This window comes from Tympanuchus pallidicinctus, unplaced genomic scaffold (genome assembly GCF_026119805.1).
Source record: "Tympanuchus pallidicinctus isolate F22 unplaced genomic scaffold, pur_lepc_1.0 scaffold25, whole genome shotgun sequence".
NCBI classification, from domain to species: domain Eukaryota; kingdom Metazoa; phylum Chordata; class Aves; order Galliformes; family Phasianidae; genus Tympanuchus; species Tympanuchus pallidicinctus.
In genome coordinates, this window is record NW_026294742.1 from 1,561,976 (window position 1) to 1,573,294 (window position 11,319).

General features: G+C 62.8%; 1 protein-coding gene across 3 annotated transcripts; it reads left to right on the forward strand.

Annotated features, from left to right (window-relative positions):
- Nucleotides 1-1,768: 1,768 nt before the first annotated feature.
- On the forward strand, nt 1,769-10,936 carry EMID1 (EMI domain containing 1). 3 transcript variants are annotated; one of them, XR_008208337.1, is made up of 16 exons: nt 1,769-1,949; nt 4,092-4,205; nt 4,288-4,391; nt 6,604-6,690; nt 6,776-6,837; nt 6,922-7,048; nt 7,152-7,259; nt 7,334-7,471; nt 7,582-7,668; nt 7,752-7,804; nt 7,887-7,940; nt 8,065-8,109; nt 8,206-8,250; nt 8,773-8,857; nt 9,203-9,293; nt 10,632-10,651. XR_008208337.1 is itself a non-coding variant. In XM_052689934.1 (15 exons), exons 1-15 carry the CDS (start codon nt 1,834-1,836, stop codon nt 10,742-10,744), a joined length of 1,338 nt encoding a protein of 445 aa, XP_052545894.1. In that variant the 5' UTR covers nt 1,769-1,833; the 3' UTR covers nt 10,745-10,936. The 3 variants fall into 3 exon arrangements, 2 of the variants coding, with proteins under 2 accessions (XP_052545894.1, XP_052545895.1); XM_052689934.1 differs by lacking the exon at nt 9,203-9,293 and having other exon boundaries at nt 10,632-10,936; XM_052689935.1 differs by lacking the exons at nt 8,206-8,250; nt 8,773-8,857 and having other exon boundaries at nt 10,632-10,936.
- Nucleotides 10,937-11,319: the final 383 nt, after the last annotated feature.

Sequence of the window (11,319 nt, forward strand, 5' to 3'; positions counted from 1 at the left end):
TGGGACATGGCATGGGGACACAGACGTGAGATGGGACCATGGCATGGGGAGCTAGAGCCAGGTCAGGGAGCAGGACTGCCTGGGGGGGGGGGGGGGAGGGGGGACAACATAGGGGGACCATGCTCCACACTACAAAGGGGCCCTACTGCCTCTAGGAGGACATGTCCCCTCTGCACACACACGTACATGCGTGCACACATGCATGTGCAAACGCGTGCACCTCCAGCTTCATGCACACACGTGCACACACACACACATGCATACACGTACATGCACAGCCACAGATGCACGCACACATACATGCACACATACATGCACATCCCTGTGCACACACACACACACACACGTGCTCACACGCACGCCGCCTGCAGGACCCCCCACCCACCCCCACCCCCCCAGCAGGGACCACCCGCACACATTTGCTCTTTGCACGCCGCCGGCACGCAGACCACACGCACATTATTTGCAAACAGCAGCCGGAAGCACAAGCAGAGCAGCACAGACACTCGGATGCAAGCAGCCCAGGGTAGCACACACACACACACACACACACACACACGCTGCCACCACCGAGTGCACAGGCACGTGTGCATGTGTGACACCCCGAGGTGCCATCCCTGCTGGATGGATGGGCACAGGGAGCTGTGCGTGGGGACATGGGGACAGGCACAAATGCGCACACAAAACAGCAGACGTGAAGAAACACGAGCACGTGTGCACATATATGTATACATACGTGTGTGCACCCCACACCGAGAACCTCGAAGCTGTTTCCACCTAGGGACACCCCCACTCACACTGTATGGGGTTGAGGGCCTCCTCCTGCCCCACAGCTGCCCCCACTGCTCCAACACCCCAAAACCACCACTGCCCAACCCATGACAGCCCCTAATCTGTGACACCCCCAATGCATGACACCTCTCCGATCCATGTCCCCCATATCCACAGCTCCCCATCTATGCCCCCATGTCCATGTCCTCCCATCCATATCCCTCATATCCCTGTCCCCAGTATGCGTCCCCCATACACATGTGCCCCAAACCCCTGCTCCCATATCCGTGTCCCCCAAATCCACCCTCCCATATCCATGTCCCCCAGTCATATCCTCCCACCCATGCCTCCATATCCATGTTTCCATATCTGTGTCTCTCCATAATCATGTCCCGATAGGTGTCCACCCATCCATATCCCCCATATCCATGTCCCCCCCACCCATGCCTCCGTATCCCCACATCCTTGTCCTTCCATATCCATGTCCCCCCCCCATGATCCATGACCCCAGATCCATGCTCCTATATCCACATCCTTTATCCATGTCCCCCTCCATATCCCCTCATCCATGTCCCCCATACCCATGCTCCCATATCCATGTTCCCTCATCCATATGTCCCCAATCCATGTCCCCATCCTTGTCTCCATATCCATGTCCCCCACATCCACGTTCCCCCATCTCTATCCCCCATATCCATGCTTCCATACCCATGTCCCCATCCATATTCCCCATATCCATGTCTCCAGTATGTGGCCCCATAACCATGTGCCCCATACCCACGCTCTCATATCCATGGCCCCTTTATCTACGTTTCCCCCAGCCATATCCCCCCACTCCCATTCCCATTCTGCCCCCCGACCCCCCAGGAGCCGCCCCCCCACATCGCTCCCCCTCCGAGGCGGAAGGCAGCGGGGTGTGTGTGCGTGTTGGGGAGGGGTGGGGGGGTCCCTTCCTCCTCCCCCTCCATCCTCCATCCCTTCCCCTTCGCTCCTCCCCGCGCACGGAGCGCGGCCCCCGGTGCCCCGTCGAGCCGAGCGGAGCCGAGCGGAGCGGAACGGAGCATGGAGGGCCTCTCCCGGGGGGGGCACCGCTGCCCGCCCCTGCCTCTGGCGATGGGGTTGTGCTGCTGCCTGCTGCTGCCGCCCGCTGCCGGCTCCTGGAGCGTGCAGCCCCGCAGGTACCGGCGCCGGGGGGGGGGGGGGAGGCACCGGCAGGGCAGCAAGCACGGGGGCCGATGGGGAGATGGGAACACCGGGCTTGGGGCGAAGGGTTACAGGGAATGGGGTGCTGTGGGGAGCGCGGATGGGGAGCACTGTGTGCTGGGGGAGTCTTGGTGCCGGGCACTGGGGTACCGGCTTCGGAGGGCAGCGAGCACTGGGTGCTGGTGGTACCGGCAGCAATGGGGATTGGGGATCAGGCACTGGGGGTGCCAGCACCGGGGGAAAGCGGGGAGGATGAGTGCTATGGGGGTCTGAGTGCCAGACACGGGGATGTAGCACCAGGGGGCTCTGGATGTCAGGGGGAATGGGCATTGCATGGGACCGGATGCTGGACACCAGGGGGTGCCAACACTGGGGGGATGCAGGAACACTGGGGACGCCGGGGAGGGGCTGCTTGGTTCAGAATGGGGCTCTGGGTTTGCCGGGAATGGAAAGGCTGTGGGGTGCCGGAGGGTCTCCAGGGCTGGCAGGGCTCAGCGAGGCTGGCATCGCTGCTGGGGTGAGCAGCCACCTGGGTGCAAGGGTGCCGTAGCATTCTGGAACAGCTGGGGGTTACTGGGGTCACTGGGGGTCCTCGTGGCTGGGGGCTTCCTGGCCCCATCCCCGTGGCTCTGCCTGTGCCCAGGAAGCAGCGGGGACAATGGAACCCAGCGCCTGGCTGCTGGGGGCTGCAGTCCCTGTCTGTCCCTGCGGTCCCTGTCCTGCTGGGGGTTGTTTACAGGAAATCTTTGGCGCTGGCGGTGTCTCCAGCACCGGATTGCCGGGACCTCCCGGTTCCGCTCAGCTCGGCACAGTGACGGGCAGAAGCTGCCTCATTTCCCCTTCCCCTCCTGGCCTAGTTCAAGCAGACCCCGTTGCCTGACCCGAGACCCACCCATGGGTCCCACGCACCCAGACGGGGGCACGAAGCTGGGGGAAGGTATCAGGCCCAGAGCAGAGCCCGGGCACGCTCAGTGCACGAATGGCCCCGCAGCGGGTGGGCTGGGTGAGCCGAGGCCGTGCGAGCACCCACACGCCTCACTGCTGGCTCTTGCCCTGAGCTGGGGGGGTTCCCTCATTGCTGGCACCAGCCCCAACTTCCCTGCCAGCCAGAACGGGCTGGGGCGCATCCTCATCCCTATGGCACCTCCGGGGTTGGCATCATCCCCAACCCATGCCGGCACTGGGAGCGGGAGACACCCTTGGGAGGCGCAGTGCTGGGGGCAGTCGGGCCCCCCCAGCCATCCCCATCACTCCGCCCAGTGGTGTTTGTCACCCCGGAGGTGTCACCATGCAGTGGTTTTGTCAGAGAGCTCAGTGTGCAGCTGGGATGCTGCCCAGCCACAAAGCCCTGCGCCGCCCCGCTGCGTCCCCCCGGCACATCCCACACAATTGTTCCCCCCCCTGCCACCAGCCGCAGCCACCTCCTTCCCCGCAGGCACAAAAAGCTCCTCTTTCCACCCAAATCGTGGCTGTGCAGGCGAGGAGGATGGCACACATCTCCACGGGGGCTTGGGTCTGCCCTACTGGCCAGCGGGGAGGCTTCGGCTCTCTGCTATTGGGCACTTGTGGAGCTCAGTTCTGTCCTATGGGACATTTGGGGACACTTTGGGGTCCCAGCTCTCTCCTTTGGGGCATCTAGAGGGCACTTGGAGGTCCTATCTCCTCCCCATGGGTCACTTGTCAGGCATTGGCGAGTCCCAGGATTCCCCTATGGGGCACTTGGGGGGTTTGGTTCTGTCCTATGGGGCAACTGGGGGTCACTGCGGGACTTGGTTCGTTCCTATAGGTCCTATAGGAGGTCCCAGATCTCCCCTACGGGGCACTTGGGAACCAATTTCCCCCGGTGACATGGATGGCACTCATACCCCCAGACACAGCCTGCATGGGGACAACAGGGCTGGTGGTGGGCAGCGGCCATGGTGGAGCCCATGTGGGGACACCATGCTGGGGGACATCCATCTAAAAGCTGGGGCGGCATCTCCACGAGGAGGAGTGAGGACGGGTACCACCTTGGGGACATCAAAGGACGAGTCTGCCACCAGGTCCCGGTGTAACACAGGGTGTTCTGGGGATGCAGAGTGGGACCCCCGCGGTGACATCGGTGGCTTCTCTTGCAGCAATTGGTGCTCCTACACGGTGACGAGGACGGTGACGTGCCTGGTGCAGAATGGCACCTCCCTGCAGCGTGTCTTCCAGGGCTGCCGCTGGCCGCCGGGCTGCGGAGGGGGCAGGTGAGACCCCAGTGGGCACCAGGAGCTGCAGCCATGGGGTGGTGGCACGGGGGTGACATCGGTGCCCAATCTGTGCCAGCAGCTATCGCACCGTCATCCGGCCCGCGTACCGAGTGGCCTACAGGACGCTGACGGCGCTGGAGTGGAAGTGCTGCCCTGGGCACAGTGGGGCCAACTGTGAGGAAGGTGGGAGCAGCGTGGGGTGGAGGGTGGGCTCTGCGTACCCTGGGCACCTCTGTACGCCGTCAGAGAGGGGCGGATGGAGCTGTGGGGGGTGGGGAGTGGAGGGACGGATGGATGGATTGATGCGCGGTTGGATGGATGGATGGATGGAGGAACAGATGGAAGAGGGAGGGAGGGAGGGAGGGAGGGAGGGAAGGAGGAGGGAGGGAGGGAGGGATGGATGGATTGATGCGTGGTTGGATGGATGGATGGATGGATGGATGGATGGATGGATGGATGGATGGATGGATGGATGGATGGAGGAACAGATGGAAGAGGGAGGGAGGGAGGGAGGGAGGGAGGGATAAAAGGTTAGAGGAGGGAGGGATGAAGGGAGGGAGGAAGGGAGGGAGGGATAAGAGGATAGAGGGAGGGAGGAATAGTTGAATGGAAGGATAGAGGGATGGAGGGACGGATGGATGGGATGGATGGATTGATGCATGGTTGGATGCATGGATGGATGGAGGAATAGATGGAAGAGGGAGGGATGGATGGAGGGAGGGATGGAGGAAGGGATGAAGGGAGGGATGGATGGATGGATGGATGGATGGATGGATGGATGGATGGATGGATGGATGGATGGATGGAGGAAGGGATGGATGAAGGGAGGGATGAAGGGAGGGATGAAGGGAGGGATGGATGAAGGGAGGGATGAAGGGAGGGAAGGAGGGAGGGATGGAGGGATGAAGGAATGGATGGATGGATGGATGGATGGATGGATGGATGGATGGATGGATGGATGGATGGATGGATGGATGGATGGATGGGTGGACAGATTGGTGTTCCTGTAGATGGGTAAGTGAATGGATGGATGGACAGATGGATGGACGAACAGACGGCTGTTCCTCTAGGTGAGTGGATGGATGCTCCTGTGGGTACGTGAGTGGATGGACTGATGGACAGCTGGATGAATGGACGGACGGATGGATGAATAGATGGACAGATAGATGTTCCTGCGTGCAGATGGATGGGTTGATGAGTGGGCTGGCGAATAAATGGTTGGGTTTCCAACCATGGATGCAGGAACGGATCAGTGGATAGCTGGTGGGATGTTCTGTGTGGGTGGGCAGCTGGAGAGACGCTCTGCTGGGTGGCTGAGGAGGTGGGCATATGGGTGGACGTTCCTCTGAGCGGGTGGGCGGGCAGATGGATGACTGGACAGCAGTTTCCATGGACAGACAGACGGAAAAGCAGGCGGGTGGGGTGTCGGTGGGGGATGGATGGATGGACATTCCTGTGGGTGGGTGGATGCGCCCATAAGGGGGTGTCTGTCTGTCTGCCTGCCTGCCTGCCTGTCTGTCTGTCCCTGTGTGCAGCCAGGCAGCTGCGCCTGTGTGCAGTGAATGAATGGGTGCCAGCCTGTGCCACGCATGGCTCTTGGCAGCTGCCAGCCTCTGTTAGCTGGCAGGGGCTACACATTCCCAGCCCACCCCCAGAGCGTGGGGCCAGCTGAGTGGCAGCAGCACAGCAGTGGCAGGGGCTCTTCTCCTCCTCCTCCTCTGTGCGTGCTTCAGCTCTCCCCTCCTCCTCCTCCTCACCATGCATTGGCTGAGTGCCCCACATCTGGGCCTGCTTAGGGCTGCTCTGGCTGTCCCCAGCAGCCTTGGTGGTGGCTGTGCCAGGGTGTGGTGACAGCGTGGGGGGGCTCAGTGACACAAGATCTGCTCCGGCCCCTTCTGCGTTGGGTCGTGTTCTCACATCCCCTTAGTGGGACCCCGCAATGCAGTCCTCCTGAGCTGGGGATGGAGAGAGCTGGCTTGGGGTATCGGGGGCTAGGGATGGGGAGCGGGGGGGCACTGGTTCAGGACCATCACTGGGATTGGGGAGATCTGGCTGGTGGGCATGGGTGGGTTTGGGGGAATCTGGCTCAGGGTTACGGAACAGACTGAGGGCATCTGGAGTGCCATAATGGGTGGGTGGGTGTGGAGGCTCTGGCTCTTGGCCATGGGTGGGATTTGGGAGGTGGGAGGGATTCTGGCAGGCCATCATGGGTTCAAGGGGAATCTGATTCAGGGCTGTGGTGGGTTTGGGGCTCACCAGCAGCAAGGATGGGGCAGAAAGCAGCAGAACTGCCTCCATCCCCCTCCCCAATTTGGGGTGAAGCATCACCCTGGTGAGCGAGTTCTCCCACCAGCACTGGTGCCCAAGGGGGTCCTGACACCCTCTCCCCTCACAGAGCCCCACACCTTCCTCGCTCTGCGTGATGCTGCACGCCCCAGCACCGCCCCACGTCGCTCTCCCCTGCGCCCCACGGCTTTCTCAGGTGGGTTCAGCTCCTCGGTCCCCCCCACCCCCAAAAATATCCCGAGGTCCTGGGCGCACCCCAAGCCCTGCACTGTCCCCTGCAGGGTGCCTGAACTGCAGCCACATCGGGGAGCTGTCAGCACGCCTGGCCACCCTCGAGGCACAGGTGACCCCCATCCCCTGCCACCCCTCCATGGACACGGGGACCAGGGGAGGCATCTCACACTCCCCAGCATTGTCTCATCCGCAGGTGGCCCGGCTCTCAGTGGCAGAAGCTTCCACATCCCCGACGCCCAAAGGTGACAGCTTGGGTAGGGGTCCTGATACCAGGCAGCTCTGGGGGTCCCCAGCTGCACAGGGGAGCCCAGGGGACAAAGGTAAGGGAGGTGGCTGTGCCATAGCCCGCAGCAACCAGTGGCATTGGTGGCAGCCACCAGCACTGGAGAAAAGATTCCCCCCTGAGGATGCTGCTCCCTGCAGGCAGACCTGGTTCACGGAGACCCCCTGGCCCCTCTGGTCCCAAGGGTGATGCAGGTGGACGGGGACCCTCAGGCATTCCCGGGGTGAAGGGTCCATCGGGACCCCCAGGTAAGGATATGCCCTCTTAGTCTCCCCAGTTTGTTAACCCCCATCAATCTTCACCCTCATCTTCCTCCCTGCAGGTCCCCCCGGTCCCCCCGGTCCCCCTGGCCACGATGGAGCCAGGGGTCTCCCTGGAGAGAAGGGGTCACCCGGCCCCCCCGGCCCCCCTGGGCCTCCTGCTCCTGTGGGGCCAGCTGTACCCTGGCTGACTGACCCAAGTAAGGATGGGGCTGAGGGTTCTGGCGGGTGGAGGTGGGGCTGAGCCCCAGCAAGCAGCTGAACCCTTCCAGAGCTGGGGGGTCATTGCCCACCCTGACCTCTCCTGCAGGGGACCCGCTCCTCTCCAACACCTTCACTGAAGCGGCTGGGGGCATCGTGGGGCCCGCTGGCCCCCCTGGACCCATGGGGCCAATGGGTGAGTTCACCCCCATCTTCCCCCTCCGAACAGCAGCTCTGAGAGGGCACTGTGCTGAGCTTGTCCCCTCATTCTCCTCGCAGGACCTCCCGGCCCCCCAGGACCCATGGGGCTGCCCGGCCCCCCAGGGCCTGATGTAAGTCTGGGATTTTGGGCTGAGGGGGCATTCCGTGGGGCACATCCCCAGTGCTGATAGCACTGTCACTGTCACTGCACAGGGGAAAGCTGGGGCACCTGGAGCTGCCGGTCCCAGGGGAGACAAAGGCGACAGGGTGAGTGTGATGAGCTTGGGGGGGGGGAGGTCTCAGCCAGCAATGAACCTTGGGGGCAGGAGCACCCATGGGTGCCTCTACCCCACATGCACCCCTCAGTGCTGACGTGATCTGTTCCCTCCAGGGCCCCAAGGGAGAGCCAGGCAGCCGTGGGCAGGATGGGGCACAGGTACGTGGGCCTCCCCAGGAATGGGGGCTGTGCTGGGGCGAAGGTGGGCCCCCTGCCCGCCCCCTCTGCCCTGTCCTTCTCCTTTCTGTGTTTCAGGGTGAGCCGGGCCCCAAGGGCGAGCCGGGCGACAAGGGCACATGGGTGAGTGATGGGAGGTATGGGGACAGGGGTGGCATGCAGGTACCCCAATGCTCCTATGTCATGTCACTGTGACCCCGACGGCAGCATGGGGGTCCCAAGCTGTGAGCAATGCTCATCGTGTGCCTGGGGTCCCAGGGATGGGACGGGGGTCCCTAACTGTACAAGTGCATGTCTTGTCCTCGGGACCCCAAGAACAGCATGAGGGTCCCCGAATGTGCACAGCACTCACCTGGTGCCCCTGGCATCCCCATAATATTATGGGGGTCCCCAGCTGCACCTTGTCCCTGAGACCTCAGGGGTGGCATGGGGGTCTCCAAATGTGCCCAGTGCTTGTCTCTGGGTGGCTCAGTTGTGGGGGTCCTCAGCTGTGCTTGTTCCCCACTCCATGGTGTGGCCAGCACCCCCCCTTACCCGCTGCCCCCCACATTCCTGGGGTTGTGCATGCAGTACTGGGGCACAGAGCATGGCGGTGGGGCTGGGGGTGCCCCTGGCTCCCCCCCAACTCCTCTCTTCCCTCTGCAGGGGGAGGGTTTACACCAGCTCCGCGAGGCTTTGAAGATTTTAGCAGAGAGGGTTTTAATCTTGGAAACAATGATTGGGCTCTATGGTGAGTAGGGGGAGCGCAGGAGCCAGCCGTGGGGGGGCACAGGGGTCCCTCCATCCACGATGAGGCTCCATTATGGGGAGCAGCAGGTGCCCCCCTCCCTCAGCCCCATGGGGACACATGTGTCCCCCCACCCCATGCCAGGGGTGGCACTCCCCAGCGAGTCCCGCTTCCCTGGACCCATGGGGACAGGAGAGTCCCTCGCATCCCCCTGGGACCACGGGAGCCCCCTGCACCCATTTGGGAGACCTGGCACCCCCAACGCTTGCACCGCACCCCCGGCCCGGCTGCGCCCGCGCTGTGCCTTGGGGCAACCACGCTCTGCTCTGCTCTCTCACTCTCCACCAGGCCAGTAGCTTCCAAGCCCTGCTGCGGCAGCAGGCCCGCCTGGAGGTCCTGGCTAGAAGGGTCACCCTCCTGGAAGCCATCATCTGGCCAGGTAACCACATCGCCTCTTGCTCCCCTCCGCGTCAGCCAGGCATGATGTCCCCCCCAGCAGTGGGACTGGAGCAAGGGGAGGGACCGAGAGGGACCCCAGAGTCACCCTTAGGAGAGAGGGAGATCATGGAGCAAGGAGAGCCCGTTGGGCTGAGGAGATGTCCAAGGATCATGGAGGGCCATGGAGATGTTCATGGACCAAGAGAGATGGTAGAGAACCTCTATTGCACCAAGGGGACCCTTCCGGGTTGAGGGAGGTCTTGGAGATGTCCAAGGACCGAGGGGTTGCTCCAAGGATTGAGGGACCCCCAAGGAGCAAGGGAGACCATGGAGCAACTCTTTGACCAAGGGAGGCCATGGAAACCCTCTTGGACCAAGGGAGACCTTGGAGATCCTCAAGGATCAAAGGGGAACTTGGAGCTCCTCTTGGGTCAAGGGGAGACTCTAGAGTCCCTCTTGGACCAAGGAAGACCATGAAGAGCCTCTTGAGTTGAGGGAGGCCCTGGAGATCCCCCAGGGATCAAGGTTATTCTCCAAGGGTTGAGGGAGGCACTGGAGCTCCTCTTGGTGCAAGAGATCCACCTGGTGTCTGTCTCAAACCAAGGGAGTCCCTGGAGGCTCTCTTGGGAGAGGGACACAGCATGGCTCCATGGTCCAAGGGACACCTGGGAGCTGCCGGGTCATGGTCATGCAAACCACGGAGCTCCCAGGAACATCCTGAAGCCAAAGGGAGACCCTGGAGGAGCCCCAGCCCCCCCTCGCACTGTGGCTGACTCCATAGCCAGCTGCCCCCTCCCCCTCCCACTGTCTCCCCTTTCCAGCTGTGCTTTGCTGCAGGGGTTCTGTCCCCATCCCCGCCGGGGGTGCCAGGAGGGGCTCCTCATCCTTTGGGGCATGGGGATCGTGCTGGGGTGGTGGTGCTGAGGGGACACTGTGAGGGGATCTGGGGGCACACCCAGGGCCAGCTGTCCCCTTCTGCCCCCACACAGTGGGAGGTGTCCATGTAGTTGGTTGTACTTGGGGACAGCTTGGGACAGCCACAATGGGAGAAACTTGTCCAAAGAACCTTTGTGGGGGGCCTCATGGTGATGGGGACAAGGTGTGCAGGGACCTTGTGGTGACAGGGATGTCCCAGTGTCAGGACACTTCATGGGGGTGAAGGGTGAAGGTGGGGACACCACAGAGGTCAGCACCCCCTGGGGGCACAGGGATCCTTGGGGACACCCATGGGACCTGATGGCCTGGGGCTCCCACAGTGATACAGGGGTCCCTGAAGAGCACTTGGGGCTATGGCACCCCACACCCCATGGCCTCAGAGCTCTCTCCTTTCCTCCCACAGAACCAGAGCCTGGCTCAGGCAGTGGCCCTGGGGGCCCACCAGCACCCAGCACCCCCCGTGCCAAGCGTGGCCGCTCGCCCCCCACTCACCAGGCTCTCCCTGGCCAGCCCTAAGAGTGCAGCCCTGCTGTGTCCCCGCTGTGTACCATGGAGGTCCTGGTGCTACCCGGTGGCATTGCACCGGTCGGACCCCCCCAGCTTTGGCCCTGCTGCTCTACACCCCAGTTTTGGGGGGTACGGCCACCCCAATGCTTGGGGGGCTGCATCCTGCACGCTGTCCTGGCACTGCCTGGGCATTAAAGGTGTCCCCAGAGCTGTGTGTCATTGTTGGTATGAGTGGGGACACGGGTGGGTGGCACTTGGGGGGTGGGAAGGGGGAGGACCCATGCTATTCCATGACACCTGTGGGACACTGGATACCCACAGCACCCCATGACACTCCTGGGACAACCAATAGCGACCCACACCTATGGGACATCCACCCACAACATGCCACCAGTGGGATACCCACGCAGTGCCACGTCACCACTGGGACCCCACTTGCAGCAGGACTCGGAGCGGAGCGGAGCGGAGCAGCCCCGCAGCCCCGCAGCCCCGCAGCCCCACGCCACGTGTGACACGGCGGCTTCCCCCATCCCGCCAACTGACGTGACGTCACTCACTGGCCACGCCTCCTTGAAGCCACTCCT

Excerpts from the sequence above, each read along its gene's own strand:
- EMID1 (XM_052689934.1), top strand. The coding sequence starts at position 1,834 with ATGGAGGGCCTCTCCCGGGGGGGGCACCGCTGCCCGCCCCTGCCTCTG. Across the intron at positions 7,049-7,151 it reads GGGGAGCCCAGGGGACAAAG|GCAGACCTGGTTCACGGAGA; the intron begins GTAAGGGAGGTG and ends TGCTCCCTGCAG. Across the intron at positions 7,941-8,064 it reads GGGGAGACAAAGGCGACAGG|GGCCCCAAGGGAGAGCCAGG; the intron begins GTGAGTGTGATG and ends TGTTCCCTCCAG.